The sequence below is a fragment of the Narcine bancroftii genome, chromosome 2 (genome assembly GCF_036971445.1).
Source record: "Narcine bancroftii isolate sNarBan1 chromosome 2, sNarBan1.hap1, whole genome shotgun sequence".
Classification (NCBI taxonomy): Eukaryota; Metazoa; Chordata; class Chondrichthyes; order Torpediniformes; family Narcinidae; genus Narcine; species Narcine bancroftii.
Genome location: NC_091470.1, coordinates 317,998,608 through 318,017,094, shown reverse-complemented (window position 1 = coordinate 318,017,094; position 18,487 = coordinate 317,998,608). Strand labels below are relative to the sequence as shown.

The following is an 18,487-nucleotide window of genomic DNA, read 5'->3' as shown; positions in this document are numbered from 1 at the left end:
ATTTCTACCATTCTCTAGCTTCTCCTGCGAGCCAAAGAATATCAAAACTATTTACTCTTTAGGTACAAACATAATAACAGGCAATCAAATCCAATTTGAAGGGTTAAATTGCATAATTTACTTCAATATTTGTTTTGAAAAGGTTCCAGAGAGTTACAATAGATCATACCTTAGCCACAAGAATTACTTTTGTAAACAAGGAAGTTCACATTAACGTTCTAAAACATTCTTCTGAGGACAAACCTTTGACCTCCAAGACATCTTATTTTGTAATCACAATAACTGTGAGAGGTGGCTTTCTGTACACACAAATGCCCCCAATATTAATTTACAAATCAATCATGAGAATGACTATGTTTAATATTCCCCCTTGCACAAAAGAAGCCAGCCAGAAGCTCCCTTAATTTAATTCAGGGTCTTTTTATTGATGTTATGATGGTGCAAAATATTTTAGCTCAAGATGTTAGAAACCTGTTTTGATGTGGTTGATTAAGGTAGTGCTTTTGTCTGTACAGTTTGTTGATACATATAACAAAGGTAAAGGTTCCATTATTGTCATGTAATACTACATTTAAAATGTAACATACATGAAATTCTTTAACTTTTGTCTACCATAAGGCAAACAGAGACTCGCCACTTTATCCAGCACCTTTCACAAAAACCTACAGCACCTGGTGGGACCTAGGCAGTCTCCCCTCCAAGTCCTGACTAGGCCTGAATCTGCTTAGCTTCTGAGATCTCAAACATTTTCAGCCTATGAGTATGTCTTATGGTCATGTCAATTTTCAAAAAAACCATATCTCTTAAGTGGCTTTTCACAGTGTCAGGGTTAGGCCCCTCCTTTTATAGAGAGTGAGTGGTGTTTGCTTACAAAGCTGTCCTTGTAATTTCATAAATAATGACTGCTTTAGATGTCATTTGGAAGAAGTTTGAAATATGTTTCTTGTCATAACTACTTAGTTTCTGGGATATTTTCAGAATGGAGGCTTTGAAGTTGTTGGGAGCTATGTGATTGTAGGGGATTAGTGTGGCTCGGGGTTTACATTGAGGTAGTGTGGGAAGTGAGTGAATATGGCGTTAAATTAGGTCTGCCTATAATATCCTTAAACCCACAGAAATATTAGCAGGAACCCTAGTATCATCAATACATAATAAAATATAAATGTTCTTTATGGAATGCCTGAAAACATCTTGTTTTCAAAAAATTATCAACATTTAATAACTTTATAAATTTATTTAATAAATACTGAATGCACTTAAGTTTATTTTTTTCCAACTTGATATATTATTATCTCAGTTGAACAGGTATCACAAACCTCTCTGCAGGAGTTTAATTTAAGATTGGCAATAAAAAAAAAGCCTCTTGCATCCTAAATGCCATGATATGCTCTTCAGAAAAGGCAACATTTAATTAAGAGTAATTAGCTGTTCCCCTGCTGAGAAGTTTCGAGTAGCAACTGTCCTCATAAAGGATCATTTGCACATGACAGCCTGGGATGACAGTCAGTTCTTCAACAGTTTGAGATCAGTTTAAAAATAATTATATTCGACAGAAAGGGCAGAGAAGATATTTTTCTCAACACAATTATGTTGGATCTGACCAAACACTGAAGCAGGATTCCATTCTCAAATGTTAAAGGCCAATTTTTGCTAAAACGCAATAGACATCCATCTGGTATCATGGTGTTCGTTGTTGGTAAGTGTGACTCTAGACTGATGAAAGATGGATATTTCCTGCATACTTATGAAAGGTTTGAGTGGGGATGAGAAAGGTCACGACTAGGAAACAATTGACATTCATGAAATGAATTATTTTCAGTGATCATGTACAAGTGTTCATTTCTTGACTTTTTTGACTCTCGTAGATCTTGTCAATCCTGGATCTTGGTTGATGATGATCTTGGTTAATTGTTAATACTTCAGTAATTACTCAACCTTGAATGGCTTAAATTGTTGCTTTTGATTGAAGCTTGTTCCAAAGCAACTGGATACATCATGGCCCCACCATAACTATGCTCTTCTTTATGCATTCTTAAAGCAGTGGAATATCTGCTTCCTCAGGATAATTCCTTGTAAAATGATGATGTATTATTTAAAGCTCTGCATTGTCACCAAATTGATTTAGAGGAAATGCTTATTTATTTTTACTTTGGTTTGCACTGTCACTGTTTTACCCCAGTTGTTAATAATATTTAAATTAAATATATTTGAAAGCATAAATGGGAAAAGATGCCTGTAAATTATATGACTACTAGATACTCCAATCAAGATGCTACATGTTTCAGGCAAAGAATTTAATAGGGACATGACATCCTTTTGTGAAAGCTATTTAACTCAGTATATGGAATGATTTATAAAGCAAAATTTTGCTTAAAGGTGCCAGACAGAGAAAATAATTGCTTTATTTAATATTTAACAAATATTATATTTCTGTAAATATATCAATTCAGGATTCCTGATTTTACATTCTATTGAATTGTTCACATGCAATTGTAATTAAGTCAAATGTTTGAAACAAGATTAGTATTTTGTGAAAATACAAAAGGAAATTTTGATATTGTACTATGTAAATATTATTACTAACATGTCTGATTTATTGATATCAAATTTATTCAAATGTATTTTAATTTATTTGATACCTGGAATGAATAAATTAACTACCATAAATTCATCCTGATAATATATTCTGAGTCAATATTAATTTTTCAGTTATAGAAAAGGAAAACACAATGTTTGCTTCAAGGTTTTTGATTTGTGGCTTATAAACTTTGCAATATTTACAGTCATTTTTTAATTTTTAAAAATATTTTATTTTAGATTAAACATTACAAATATAACAATAATTATTACAAATAAATACATACATAGTGTGATTAATCATTTATATATATAAAAAAACCCCCAACCTCCCAAACCTCCCAACTATTACCCTCCCTCCTCCCTACCCCAACTACAAAGAAAGAAAAAGGAGATCATTATTTAATATTAAAATTTTATAACTTAAAAGCTTCTTGGCTGCAGGAGCGGAGACATCCACTGAAGCAGACCGAGACCTCACAATTTAACATCAATAGTTTTCAAGTAAGGGCTCCAAACTTTAATTTAAAAAAAAAGATTATTTGTCTCTCAAATTATATGTAATCTTTTCTAAAGGAATACAAGCTTTAATTTCGTTATCCCATCTTTTTATCCCTAAATTCAAATCAGATTTCCATGTAATAGCTAAGCACTTTTTGGAAACCACTAATGATAAGTGCAAAAATTCAATTTTATTCTTAATGCTGTTGATTTATTATCTCCAAATAAAAACAACATTGGATCAAAAGGTAAATTTATTTTTTAATATCTGCTCTAAAAATAATTTAATTTGCAATCAAAAACTTTTAATTTTTTTTTCTTGAAGAGAACACAGTCTCTTATATTTCATGGCCAATTCTGGCTGGAAGATTTTCAGAATGCCTCATCACATACCCTCCTATCTCCAACTTCTTAATTTCCACACTCCATATACAACATTCTGAAGTGTCAGTTTACCAGACCAGCTGGAACATGATTAAATACTGCATCAGCCAAAGGAGAAGTATTATCATAATATGTTTACCTGATAGTCTAAAATCATTTATTGTCTAATATTTTAGAAGCAATAAACAGCTTTTTTAAAGAAACATTTAATGTCCCTATGGGTTTCTCCTGAATTGTCCACAAGAGTGCTCCAGAGATTAACCTTAACTTTACTTTAAGATTTTCAGGAATATCCTGCATGTTTGGATTCTTGCTCAATGGAAATGTTTTTCACATGTTCTGGGATGAGACAAATCTAATAAATGGGTACTATAACATGCACTACAAGTACATTGTATAGTCTTGCATTGGCTGACAGCTGTTTCAATGTATTTGAAGACTAAATATGGCAAACACCAGCAAGTAAAATAGATTAAAATATTTATAAAATTCTATCATTCTCCAGTCTGGTGGAGGATAAAGAACAGATTTAGTTGTAGAGGTTGGCATAAATCATAATTGTAGAATGGTGTTTGAGCTCAATCTGCAAACTTCTTAATTTTGGACAATTAATATTTCTATTTTTCTATGCCATCAAAAATATAAACAAAATGAAAAAAAATCCAAGTACTGTGTAATATTATTTTCCAAAGACATCTTGAGTTTTCCATCCATACATGAGGATTGATAACTGAACAATTGCTATTTAGAATATTTATTGCACAATAATTTGCTTTCTTTGTGCCTTAAAATGTGTTTATCAGTGTAAATTTCAATTCCTGCCACCATGTGGTGGTGGATGAATTTGTTATCCTTGAAGGCATAAAGTATCCATTCAACAAAGGCAGTGAAAAGGTATTTTCATGTGAATACAAAAATAAGATTAATCATTTTGGTAATCCTGGGATTACTTGTGGGATTTTTTGAATGAATCTTTCATTAAACTTCATAGCATTATAAGAGACAGAAGCAGGTGTAGGCCATTTGTTCCCTTACGTTGCTCCACCTTTTTTAATAAAATAACCTTTAATCTCGACAGCAAATTTCTGGACTGACCTGATATCCTTTGATTCATTTTCAATTAGTTATATAGTTCCATTAATAACTTGGTATCAGTCTACTGTGCAGAAGACTCTTTTCTATACCCATTAAATTTGTGGTGATGGCTTATTACCACTGACATGTTTCAGCATGTGTTTGGGGATTGAGAAATCAAATTTTGTTGACCAATGTCAAAGCTTCTGCATTCCTTTGTTAGACACAGAAATAGGTGCATAGTTATGTCACTCTTGGGATTGTCGATAAGGATCCTAATGTTCCAATACCCAAGCTCATACTGTGGAGTTCAAAATGTCTGTACACAATTTCTTTTAACATGGGGTACCCATGGTATAATGACCATCACACAATCGCACGGGCTTCTCAGAGCTAGGACTAGTTCCAGTGGCAAGGGACTAAAGACCAGTCTTTGCTGCATGGGTATTAATGCTCATCCATCAAAATGGACACATGCATTGCTGCTAATGTGCAACCTTACTTACTCATACAAAGACTTATACATGAAACCCCATCTACACACACACACACACACACACACACACACACACACACACACACACACACACACACACACACACACACACACACACACACACACACACACACACACACACACACAAAACACTCCCCCCCCGACCCCATCCCACCTCAGGCGACTCAATCTCACCTCGTAGGCTAACCCCTGGAATCAACCTTGTGGACCTCCTCTGCCCCACCTCCAAAGCCAGTACATCTTTTCTCAAGCAAGGAGACCAGAGCTGCACAATCATTTAATATATCTCTTTCTCTCTGTGGATTCTCTTAATTTTTGGTGCATCTTGCTTTTCCACTCAATTTAATGTCAACAGCAAACTTGGATATGCCACTATTGACCCCCCCCTTCCAAATTATTAATATATATTGTGAACAGTTGCGGGCTCAGTACTAATCCCTGCAGTGTTCCACTCACCACTGACCGCCAATTAGAAAATCGCCCATTTATTCCACCTGTCTTCTTTTGATTAATTAATCTTTTATCATTGCAAACACATTATCCCAAACTCCATGCATCCTTATTTTATGGATTTATATTATGTCTTTTATGTGGCACCTTATCAAACACCTTCTGGAAATCAAAGTACAGATATTCCCCGACTTACGACTGTAATTTGGACCAAAGGATCAGTCGTATCTTGGAATGGAGTTGTGTCAAAATTGCATATTTACCTTTTTAGTCGGCATCCAGAATCTGTAGGCTGGACACAGCTATCCTAATTCCTGTCCCCATGCGTGAGTCTTCCGCTGGCGCATGTGCGATGGATTCACGTATTGAAGTTCAGTTGGTGCATGCACGAGAGTTAAGTGCCCTTATATTATTGAATTTGTGTCCTTAACTCTTCTGAATACATCAACCAAACTCCAATATGCAAACCGTGCACGCGCTAGCTGAAGACTTGCACCAGCTCACAGGAATCAAGATGGCCACGCCCAGCCTGTCAACTAACTTAATTTTCTTCCATTATCATTTTTGAATAGAAATGAATAAATGGAATGTGTGCAAACAGCAGAAAAGTTGTAAAATGTGTAAAATATAGAAATGTGTAAAAAATGGGAAATGTTTAAGAATATAGAAAACTTTCAACATGTTATAGGTAGATAGAGATGACTAATTAACATACTTAAAGTTCCAATGTCCCAGCAGGAGATAAGCCTGAGAATGAACTACAGGAAGAAGAGCTGCGGATTACCAGCAAGCAGATTGTGGAAAAGGTCGTTCTGCAGGCTGTACAGCAGTACGTCCAAGAAGAAAGACATAAAGAAAAAACAAAAGCAAAACAAGATTCACATCTGCAGTCAACAGAACATGCTGATCAACAGGAAAAGAAGAAATGAAGGCTGCTAATCATTCAATGCACAACTTGTCGTCAGCCCTGAGTTGGTGCATCATCCCACTTGTATAGTATATGTTCAGGTATCTTCTCCCCTATTTTATCTAGCTCTAATCTGGTCCAATCTGGTCTTTCCCTTGTTTGATAAAAATCTGATAGGTATCTTAATTGTGCAGCTCTATAATAATTCTTAAAGTTTGGTAGTTGTAAACCTCCTTGTTTGTACCATTCTGTTAATTTATCTAGTGCTATCCTCGGTTTCCCCCCTTTCCATAATTATCCCTTGAAGAATTTCTCTGTGAGGTGAATTGGTAATGATTGAAATAGGTATTGTATCCTTGGGAAGATGTTCATTTTAATACAGTTTATCCTTCCTATCAGTGTTAGTGGTAAGTCTTTCCAGTGCTCTAAGTCATCTTGTAATTTTTTTCATTAATGGCTGATAATTTAGTTTATATAGATGGCCAAGATTATTATTTAGTTGTATACCTGGGTATCGAATTGCTTGTGTTTGCCATCTAAATGGTGATTCTTTTTTAAACTTTGTGAAATCCGCATTATTCATTGGCATTGCTTCACTTTTATTTGTGTTGATCTTGTACCCCGATACTTCTCCATATTCCTTCAATTTCTTATGTAATTCTTTTATTGATATTTCTGGTTCTGTTAAGTATATTATAACATCATCTGCAAATAGACTGATTTTATATTCCTTCTCTTTTATTTTTATCCCTCTTATTTTATTTTCAGTTCTTATCAGTTCTGCTAGTGGTTCTATAGTCAACTAATCCCTTTCACAATAAATAAACTTTCCTTCAGAGAATGGGAGAGAAAAGGGATCAAAAGAATAGAAAATTGTTTTTTGGGAAATAAATTATTATCTTTTGAACAAATGAAGGACAAATATAACATAACTCACGATACAATGTTTGCACACCACCAACTGAAAACCTACTTGAAGGACAAATTGGGAAACAGCCTGAGGTTACCAGAAGGAAGTAATTTTGAATATGTGATTACAGATACAATGATAATTAAAAAATTTATAACAAACATGTACATCAAACTGCAAGAAAAGGAGAACGAGGAATCAAACGGTAAACCTAAACAAAAATGGGAACAAGGTCTAAACATAAAGATAAAGAATGAAACATGGGAAAAGCTATGCTCCGGAACTATGAGAAATACAATAAACACGAGGTTACGCATGATATAATAACTGGATACACAGGCTATACATCACACCTCAAAAGTTAAATAAATGGGACCCAACAGTATCAGACAGATGTTTTCGCTGTAAAAAGGAAACGGGAACAACAATTCATGCAATTTGGATGTGTGAGAAAGTGAAAAAATTTTGGGAAGATCTAAACCAGATATTAAATAAAATCACAAAAAGCAATATACCAAAAAACCCAGAGATCTTCCTCCTAAGTAATATAAGAAATAAAGAATTTGGACTCGATTTGGATGGAGCACAAAAAAGATTTGTTATGATAGCCCTAGCTGTAGCAAAAAAATGTATTATGTCAACCTGGAAATTAGAAGACAACTTGAGAATACAACAATGGTACATAGAAATAAATAAATGTGTTCCATTAGAAAAAATAACATATAATTTAAGAAATAACATCACAATATTCAAACAAATATGGGAGCCATACATGAAACACAATAGAGCAATCCTACCGTGGACTTCCACCGCCTAAAATGACAGAAGGAGAAGATAACGAAAAGAACTGACTCAGTAAAATTTCTTGTTTATTTTTATTAAGTGACAACATTGTTTAATGTATCTTATAGATTGAACTTCAAATAAATGGGAAAGGGGGTGAGGGAGAAGGAAAAAGGGGGAGAAAATGACACTGTATATATTCAAGAGAAAAAAATGTCTGTATGTATCTTGGTCAATATGGTTTATAGTGTGAAAAATAAAAAAATTTAAAAAAAAGAAGGGAGCCAACATCATAAAGGACCCCCATCACCCTGGTCACAACCTCTTCTCATCGCAGCAGATACAGAAGCTGGCAGGTTTCTACTCCTTCAATCTCTAGGTTCAAGAACAATTTCTTTCCAATAACTTTCAGGCTTTTGAACCTCCCCTTGTTACACTCATCAGGGACTGCTGCTAAATAAGATGAGGGCCCATGGAATTACAGGGAAGTTATTAAACTGGATAGAAAAGTGGCTGATAGGCAGGAAAGAAAGGGTTCCCATTCTGGATGGCTGACTGTAACTAGTGCTGTTCCACAGGGGTTGGTAATGATTTGGATTGTGATATGAATGGTTTTGTGGCCAAATTTGTAGATGACACCAAGATAGGTGGTGGAGTAGGAAGTGTAATAGAAACTGTAAAGTTGCAGAAGGATATAGACAGATTAGGAGACTAAAACATGAAATACAATAGAGAAATCCTACCATGGACCTCCACCACTTAAAATGACAGAAGGAGAAGACAACGAAATGAACTGACTCAGTATATAAAAGTAAAAGACTCAATTTTATTTTTATTAAGTGATGACATTGTTTAATGGGTTTAATGTATCTTATAGATTGAACTTTGAATAAATGGGAAGGGGGGTGAGGGAGGGAGGGAAGGGAGGGGGAAAAGGGGAGAAAATGACACTGTACATATTCAAGAGAACAATGTCTGTATGTATTATGGTCAGTATGGTTTATAATGTGAAAAATAAAATAAATTTAAAAAAATGTATATATTTGTCCATGCATTGCAGTCAGAATAAAAGGGGCCTGCTTGCTGTTAGCTTTGAGAAAATATCTACATTGAGATTTAAAGGGAATTGTACCATCTGATCCAATTTTCAGTCTGTCTATAAGAAAAACTCTGGAAATATTGAAGTAAAATCAGAAAATAAATCAATTTGAAGTTAAAGAGCTTTCATCAAATTTGGGGAAAATGTGAAATTTCTCCATCTCATAACCAGGAATCCTGAAAATATAGCCGTAGATTCCCTCTCCACAGATATTTGGGGATCTACACTACCCGGAAACAATGGTGAGCTGGCAAACAGATTGGAGAATGGTTAGAGAGAAAATCAGGAATTGAAATACATGAAAAGGAGGTTCAAACTGGGGCATTTACATAGGGTGAGGAAGAAGATGAAATATAGTTATAAAAATGTAATATTTTTATTACATTCAACTCTTGATCATTATTTTTTTATTATGGAAGAGAAGAAACCGTAGCCCTTGATTAACAAATAAATGTTATGGTGACATAGGAATTGTTCAGCTATTTAAAAAAACTCATGCATTCAACAGTCTAACATTTCAGAGAAACACCAAAGCTGCAGATGATAGAATCTTGAGCAAACAAATAATTGATGGAGGGACTCAACAAGTCAGACAGAAGGTATGGGAGATGGAGAGACTACAAGGAATTGGCTAGTGTTGGGGGGCGGGGGTGGGGAAGAAAAAAGTTAGAGAAGCCTAATGGTAAAGCTCTTCTAATTTTTCCAATTTTATGTTGCTGTCACACCCATCTGATTTCACTGTTTCCATTTATTCTTTAACTGGTCCTGTACTACACTTTTTTTCCATTCTCTCTTTAACTTTTTGGTTCTCACTTCCCTTCTTCCTAGTGGTCTCTCCCTCTCTATGCATCTCCACTTGTCCTATCATCTCTGGGTCCTTCCCCCCAGTGTTTTCCCCCTTTACATGAGTAACTCACCTTTTTATCTTAGTCTTGATAAAGATCCTGACCTGAAACATTGACTGACCATTTCTACCCATGGATGCTGTCTGTCCTGTTGAGTTCCTTCAGCAATTGTTTTTGTCTGCTTAGGATAACATTTTCAGTCTGTCTCAGAGAACATTAGTTCATCAAGCCATTGTCAATAGCACAACCAGTGTTACCAAAGGAAATTCTGACACTTGTATATGAATATATGTGTGTGCAGGAACCAAAAAATGCTGTTAGCTTTATACTCTAAAGTGAGTGCACACAGACATTATTGACTGCTGCAAATTCTGGGCTAACATGCAGATGTTCTCATTTTGTATTGATTACAGAAGGCTAATCTTTTTTTAACTATTGAATATTGTTCAGTGTGATTTAATTGTTTTATGATATATAAAGGATAAATAATCATAAAAAAGTGCTCTAAGTTATAGTGTATTGCAAACATATGTAAAATCTTGAGCTGCCTTTTGAAATAAAATTTAAATAAAATAATATAATCTTTCAATTAATTGAGAGAAATATAATGCAAGTGTGGTGATATGTAATTACACCACTATGCCACCAGGGGTCACCCTGGCGACCTTGTAGGTAAAGCAGTCCGAGCTACAGTCCAGCCTTCCAGGTTCATCTTGCAGAGAGACAAGACCTCTCCGTGTACATATTAGTTTATTAAAGCTGTCTTATACTCGCACTGCTGGTGTGGTTATTGTCAGTATGGTAAGATCATAAATATTATTGTATATTAGGTTCCCTTGTGGAGAACAATGTGAATCTTTAGTACAGGATAGTTCAATATCTTTTCCTTTACAATCAACAGTCTTTCTAAAAGATTCTAACTCTTTCTCATTTATTGCATTGTATTTGGTCTGTGACAGGTGATCTTTAGTGATGAATGATAGAAAATGTTTCTTTTGTAATTAAAGCAATATTTCGTCCTTAAAAAAGTAAAATTCACAAGGCGCTTCACGTATAAGCTTGATGAAGCCCAGGTGAGTTTGGAGGAGGGAAATAATAGGAGTGATATTTTAAGTTAGTTTTAAAATATAGCAAAGTGTGCTTTAGCCATGCAAGAAAGAGTATTGATTTATATTGACTGATTAAGTTAAGATCTATTTTTATTCAGGTAAATTCCATAATTCTGCTCATCAGTATGTTAAACCTGAAGATGAATGGTGTTAACTTTTATATGTGAATTCCTTTTCCTAACAATTCCCCCCACCCCCCCCCCCCCCCAAAGATAACAGTGTGTGACAAATTGTTCTAGTTAAATTTTAGAGTTACAAGATATCATCGATTCCAAGCAGTGGCAGATTAACCATTAGGCAGAGTAGGCTGAAGCTGAGGGACCCAGAGGGTAAGGGGGCCTGAGCTGCGACTTTCCATAAAATTATGTTTACCATGTCCACGACTGCAGTCACTGTGATTGTTGGGCAACACACAAATGTGCTGGAGCAGGTCACGCGGCATTTATATGAAGTAAGGGGTAGGTAGCCTGGTTTCAATTTATTGTTTCACACTTACTGCATGGGTGAAGCCGGTGACTGTGGGCCAGAGTTGGCATCGCGCCGTTGCCGGGGTGACATGTGCGGAGGTTTCTGGGAGCTGGTGACGGCGGCATGAAGATTTGTGGAATGTGCGAGGAGGGGCGTCCAAAATACTGTCACCTTCGGTAGTAAGTGAACAACGGGAGGGGTGTGCGGCCAGTGGTGTCTCAGTAACTGGATAAAAGTGAGCCCACTCACCTTGCAAGATGGGCTGAGTTCCTCCCGCATTTCTGTGTGTGTTTTAACACTAACTTTATAAACTGCAGTGCTGATCCCCTGCTTGGGACAGCCCTTAGGTACCAATCACCTTTGAGCATGTAAGTACAAACTCTACAACTCAAAAGTACTTTTTTCCCCCAAATTAAAACATAAATGGTTATACAATAGTATTATACTCAGACAGAAATGGGAGTGAGAGGCAGCCACAGGTAGAAGGAAAATTCCACAGTGGTGATAGGCCATTCCCTGTGAGTTGCTGTTTCAGAGCTATGAATGAACAAGTGTGCTGGAATGTCAGAAACACAGTGTATGAGGAGTTGCCCTTTTGAGATAAACCTGCTGTAGTGTGAGCACCAGAGTACATCACTGTTTGTGCTTTCTCCAGCTAGAATGCTCTTGAAGTATCTCAGTCCTCTATTTCTCACATGCATAGGACTCAGCTTCGTGCCAGTGGTTACACGGGTTCCTTCATTCCATTCCACTTATTTAGAAAGAAATATCACAGGATGTAATGATCATGGTTGCAAGGCAACTAGCAATGCCTTACTTTTTGATTAGTCTTGGCTGCCAGCAGGGGACTGACACACAATATGCAGTATCTGTAATGGAGACTTGCAGCCTCATGGCATGCCTCATGGTGCTGTTTACAACAACTTTAAAGTAAAGAACCTTTTCTTTCATCCATTATCTTAAGAACTCTCACATACAATGCAAGATGAAACCCAAGAAGCAGCACATTACCTGGTGGAACCTTAACTTGGAGGTATTGATCTATTGCGATAGCGGGAAGCACAAGGATAGAGCTTTGGGTCAGTACCAGGACAGTACAGGAGAAGAGGAGGCAGCCATAGAAATGGGTCCAGAGGCCGATGTTGATGTAGATGGCCAAGAGGATAACCAGAGTGATCACGGCGATGTCAGCCAAGGCCAGCCTCACGATAAAGCTGAAGGTGGCTTCCCTGAGAGCCTGGTTGATTTTGACTGCCCGGCAGACCAGTACGTTGCCCAGGACAGACTTAACTGAGATCAGCACCTCAATCCCAATGTACAGCACCAGAGAGGGAGAGATAGCCTCAGTCTCACCTTCCTGAGTGGTCATCATTCTTGCATCCGCCCGTATTAGGAGGGAGAGGCACTGAGTAAGGAAAGATCTGTGGCCAAGTGTCAATGGGGGTGGGGGAGAGGGTGTTGTCATTTCCTTTGCTCCCCTGAGCACAGATTTGCTTTAAGGGAGCTCATTATGATAGAGTCCATTGCATGTGGTAATGGCAGAGAACGAATTGCCTTACACACTCTGAATGGTGGCCAGTACTACTAAATGAGAGGCCAGAAGGAAATTTGACCAGGTGACCTGGCCATCGCTGGGGAGTGAGAGTCGGTGGGGGGCAGCCTGGACTGCAATGAGGTGTGGTGAGGGTAGCTAGGCCTGTGGCAGGGAGCAAGAGGTGCTGGGGGAAGCCCAGGGTGATGGTGAGGCAAGGTCAGGGGAAGCCTTACTAAAGCTCAGCCTAGGGCCTGGGTGGTAGTTAATCCACCACTGATTCCAAGCAATTCATGCAAAGAACTTTGAGAATTTATTTTTCTAAACCAAACTTGGAGGCTACAAATTTTATTCCATTATTCTATCTTTAAAGGTAAAGGTAAACATTCCAATATTGTCATGTAATACTACATTTAGAATGTAACATACATGAAATTCTTTAACTTTTGTCTACCGTAAGGCAGGCAGAGAGTCACCACTTCGTTCAGCACCTCTCACAGAAACTACAGCACCAGGTGTTCATAGGTGGTCTCCCCTCCAAGTACTGATCAGGCCTGAGCCTCCTTAGCTTTCTAGATCAGAGAATCTCAGGCATATTCAGGCCATTAGGCTTCTGCTCTTTAGGCTTTATTTGGCTTTAGCCAGAATGAGCTTGTGTAATCAGTAATTCTGGAGATGGAAGGAAGCTTTGTTGTAATGTTTGGCAGATTTGAGTTTTGGTAGACAGGTGTTAGAGGTCCTAGAGATTGGTGACAATCTGAACTGCTGTGCTGATGGTGGGTGGTGAGAGAGGGGCTGGGGCATGTGAATTATTATATAGTCAGGATAATGTGAAATATTTTGTAACTGTGTAAGAATACACCCTTACTGTAGTAACTGCAGTGCCACATAGTGGGCCATATGCCTATCAGTGTGTATGAACAGTTTCCTGAGATGGTGGAAAGCATCAGTAAGTAAAGTCTCTTCTGTTTTTTGAATCTAAGTTATTTAAGAAGCTTCCCACGTAATGCAGAGACATAACAGGAATGATGGGTGAATGTTGTTGAGATTAGTGAAATGGAGAGAATATTTTACTTGGGCATCATTTTGAGATAAAAATAGGAGTGGAATTTGTTATGCTGATAGTTTTCTGTTAGCAACTTTGAGCAGAAAGGAAGAGCATTGATTTGATGGCACTTGGCAGAATATAGAGTACGTGGTGTGGAGGTATCTTCAATATGTCTGGGTCTTAACAGAGCCACCATGATCCAGTCATGCCACTTTTCTATCAGTACAACATCTCCTTTATTCCTTTCTCCAGTCCCTTGCCTATCAAACACTCTGTTGTATGTCAATTGACTTCATCAGTATGAATAATCTCAAGAATGAAAAGGCCTTCATGATAATTTGTTCTTAAAGTTCTTGTCCCAAAAGTTTATGAATGGTAGTAAGGCAACTTGGAATTTTCACTTGGAGTACCTCTATTATATCCTCCTTCAAACCTTTACAGTTCTAAATATTCTCCAGTATCCTCCCACAAACATCCTCAATCTTGATGTGAGAAACTAGGTATGTAAGAAATAAAACCAGGAATAACTCCCCAGGACCCCATGTCTGCTTCACAATTGGATTAGATCATTGCTGACTAGTCAGCTTAATCTCTCCTAATTAACAACATCAATCAGGGACTGCACCTGACCAAAAGACAACTGGCTGCACCATTGCTGAATCTCTTTTCTTCACTACCATAACTGTGAATATTTATTATTTATATAGTCTTATATGTATTGTCTCTTTTTAACTCCTTTTGGAGTTAACATTGCAGATAGTGCAATGTTCTTATAGTGCCAGCAAACAGAACCTGGATTCGAATCCAGCGCTGTCTGCAGATTGTACGTTCTCTCTGTTTCCTTGTTGGTTTCCTTTTGCTTCAATTTCCTCCCCACCATTTAAAATGACTGGGGTTTGTAGATGAAAATTGGGTGTAATTGGGCAGCATGGGCTGGTAGGCTGAAAGGGCTCGTTACCATGCTGATCGTTTAAATTTAAAATTACAATATTTATTTTTTATTTGTTTTTGGTAAGTCTAATTGGATAAAGATGTCTCTACCTTTATATTAAAATCTTTTACACTGTACTGGTCACCTTTCTGATTATTTTGTGTACTGCATGTTAACATGTGGATAAAGATGCCTCCAGCGCTTCTGCAGCCCCCACAGCCACAGAGTCTAGTCCACACCATTGGGAACCCGAGCTCCAGATCCGAACCTCCAACATGGTCAGGAACCCTTCAGCACCCTCGGTACCTCCTTGGTATCCCTCCAGCTAGTGCAAACCAGTCTCCAGCAGTTCATAGCCCAGCGCGAGGCTCCCGAGAGCAGAGTCCAGCAGCCCACAGCTTCCGCAGGATCCTCACCTCAAGTCACCAGCAGCCCGCCGCATGCACTGGTCCCTCAGCTGAGAGCCCCATCACTGGTCTGCTGCCGTGGTCATTGTCCCCTCAGGTCATCTCCTCCACTTCTCCTGCTCAGATGGGAGTGATCCTCCCAATCTCTGGTGCCCTGCTCTAGTCCTCCACATCCCCGGAGTCTGCAACCCCTCCTGGCTGCTGATAATTAATAGGCACCACCATCTTGGGCGTAGACCCATGGTCCCCATGGGTCTGCACGAGCAGCAACGCTGCCACTACAGTGGCTCCAGCAGTGTTGCCAAGGAAAATCCAGAATAAGCTCCAAGAAGAAACAATATCTCATCTTCCAGGTAGGCACATTAGAGCCCTCAGGAGATTTTGTTTCAATGCTGAGAGGGGAGTTGGTGGCGGCGCTGAGAGGGGGTAGTGGTAGCACTGAGAGGGGGCTAGTGGCGGTGCTGAGATGGGGTAGTGGTGGCGCTGAGAGGGGGTAGTGGCAGCACTGAGAGGAGGTTAGTAGCAGCATAGAGAGGGTTTAGTGGCAGCATTGAGAAGGGGGTTGTGGCAGTGCTGAGGTGGGGGTAATGGCGGTGCTGAGAGGGGTTGTAGTGGCTGTGTTGTGGGAGGTCGTGATGGCATTGAGGGGGTAGTGGCAGCATTGAGGGAGATAGTGGCATCGTTGAGGGAGGCAGGGGCAGTGCTGAGTTGGGAGGTAGTTGGAGTGCTGAGATGGGGTAGTGGTGGTACTGAGAGGGTGTATAGTTGTGGCATTGAGGGAGGTATTGGCAGTGCTGAGTTGGGGTAGTGGCGGCACTAAGATGGGGATAGTGGTGGCACTGAGAGGGGTAGTAGTGGCGGTACTGAGAGGGGTTTAGTGGCGGTGCTGAGAGGAGAAGTAGTGGTGGCGTTGAGATGGGGGGTAGTGATGCCAGTTCAACATGGTGGCCACCAAGACCAGCTCTCGCGAGAACACTGCTACCACCCTGAGTCTCGCCAGAAAATTACTGCACTGGCTTCTTCATTAAACTTTGCAGCAGAGTGAAAAATAACAAGACTGAAGGTCCGGAACGTCCCCTTTTTCCTCACTGCCCCCTTTTCCCTCACTGCCCCCTTGGATCTTTCCAATGCCCACAGAGGGGTGGCAGTGCCCACTTTGGGAATCACTAATCTAGAACGTGTGCAGCAATATTTTTGTGTTTTTGAAACTAGATTGTGGAAGAGACTATAGGTTGTGTTTTATAGACACAAATATAAAAGAAAATATGTTATCTTCCAGCTCAGCACATTTCAGCCCTCAGGAACATTATCAGCCAATCTCAAGCAACTCCTGAACATCCATCTCCAAGGAAAGACAATAGTGATAAGCACCTTCCATTTTAGACCACAAGGTGTCAGTGTCCCATTTCCAAAAATGGAACTGGTTCATTCCTTAAAACATACCAGCATTAAAGTACAGTAGTTGTTCCGTCTCAGTGAGTCAGTCCAACCTTTTACAGCTAAATTTGCTGAACCTATTAAGCATGTATTCTGGCTATTTGTAAATCAATAGCCCCTTTCACACTTGCAAGTGATCTCAGAAATTAACAGCCACTTGGCCTTTAAAGTACCAAGTGTGAAAGCAAAATCAGCTCAACGCTGGCATCAGATGATGTCATCGCACACTGGTATAGATGGCCTTGAGCCCTAGTACAATCCCCAGTGTCTTCAGATGCTGTCATTACAATCAAACAGATGTGAAACAGGTAAATGCATTGTGGGATTGAAATGGCATAACTTTTTGCATGAGTGCAGGATCGTGAAGGAAGAAAAGATTAAAATAAAGATATTGTGGTGATATGTAATTACACCACTAGGTCACCAGGGGTCATCCTGGTGACCCTGTATGTAAAGCAGTCCAGAGCTACAGTCTAGCCTTCCAGGTTCGTCTTGCAGAGAGACAAGTCCTCTCCATGTACCTGTTAGTTTATTAAAGCTGTCTTATAGTCGCACTGCTGTTGTGGTTATTGTCAGTACAATTTAATAAACTAATATGATAACTACTAGGATAGAAGCTGCTTCTGCTTCAATGTGCATTCCCGACCACTTGGAGACTGTTCCTGAGGAATGGAATCCGGGGACAACTAGCACACATGTGCTTCCAAGGACAGAGATGGTGAGGAACAGCTGTGATGGAATCGTGGTGGAATGCAGGGAAGACTACAGAAGTATGATAGGGCAGGTAAGAAATGGCCAAGAGCCCTGCCTGCCCCATGGGTTCGCCAGTACAGGGGCCACTGACCCTAAACCCCGGTCCGATTAGAAAGGCACCACTACAAGTGCGGGTGGAAGGATCTCCACAAGTCGTGCTCCCGATCGCCACGTATGTGCAGAATTCCCAACCAGGGAAAGCAGACACCACTACCATCACTCCCCCAGCAGCAGTTTCCCCAGTACTACGGAGACCTGACGCTACTGCTGGGATCTCCCCCAAGACCGCTGCAAATGTCCCAATGCCAGAGACTCAGCCAACAGCCCCTGTTACTCCTCCAGCAGGCACAAGACCCACAGAGGCTCTACCAGCAGCTCCCAGTACCCCAGGGTCCATCCTTGCTACAGCTAAGGAACCAGAGACTGCGGCTTAGCCATATGCTGCAACCAGATAGGCTGGAGCTCAACCCCAGAAATCCTGGAGCCGACACGCTCTTCGGCTTCTGGCTTTCTGAATTACATGGAGGGTGCTGAGGCATTGGATTAAGAGCTATTAATGCTGCTGCTGGGAGACCACCCTTTCTCCCTTATACAGAATGCCAGGTCCTACCAAGAGGCAATGAGCATTTTACAGAGGCATTACAGTAAGGGGCATAGTGAACTCCACTCCCGGTACAGACTCATGACCAGGTCACAACAAGTAGGGGAGTCTGCCAGACTTTATACTCTCTCTGAAAGACCTGGCGAGAGGCTGCA

At 39.3% G+C, this 18,487-nt stretch overlaps 1 protein-coding gene across 1 annotated transcript; it reads left to right on the top strand.

The window, feature by feature from the left end:
* Positions 1-1,680: 1,680 nt before the first annotated feature.
* Positions 1,681-6,432, top strand: LOC138753118 (A-kinase anchor protein inhibitor 1-like). Its single transcript, XM_069915698.1, has 2 exons — positions 1,681-1,696; positions 6,242-6,432. The coding sequence occupies exons 1-2, from the start codon at positions 1,681-1,683 to the stop codon at positions 6,430-6,432; spliced, it is 207 nt and encodes a 68-aa protein (XP_069771799.1).
* Positions 6,433-18,487: the final 12,055 nt, after the last annotated feature.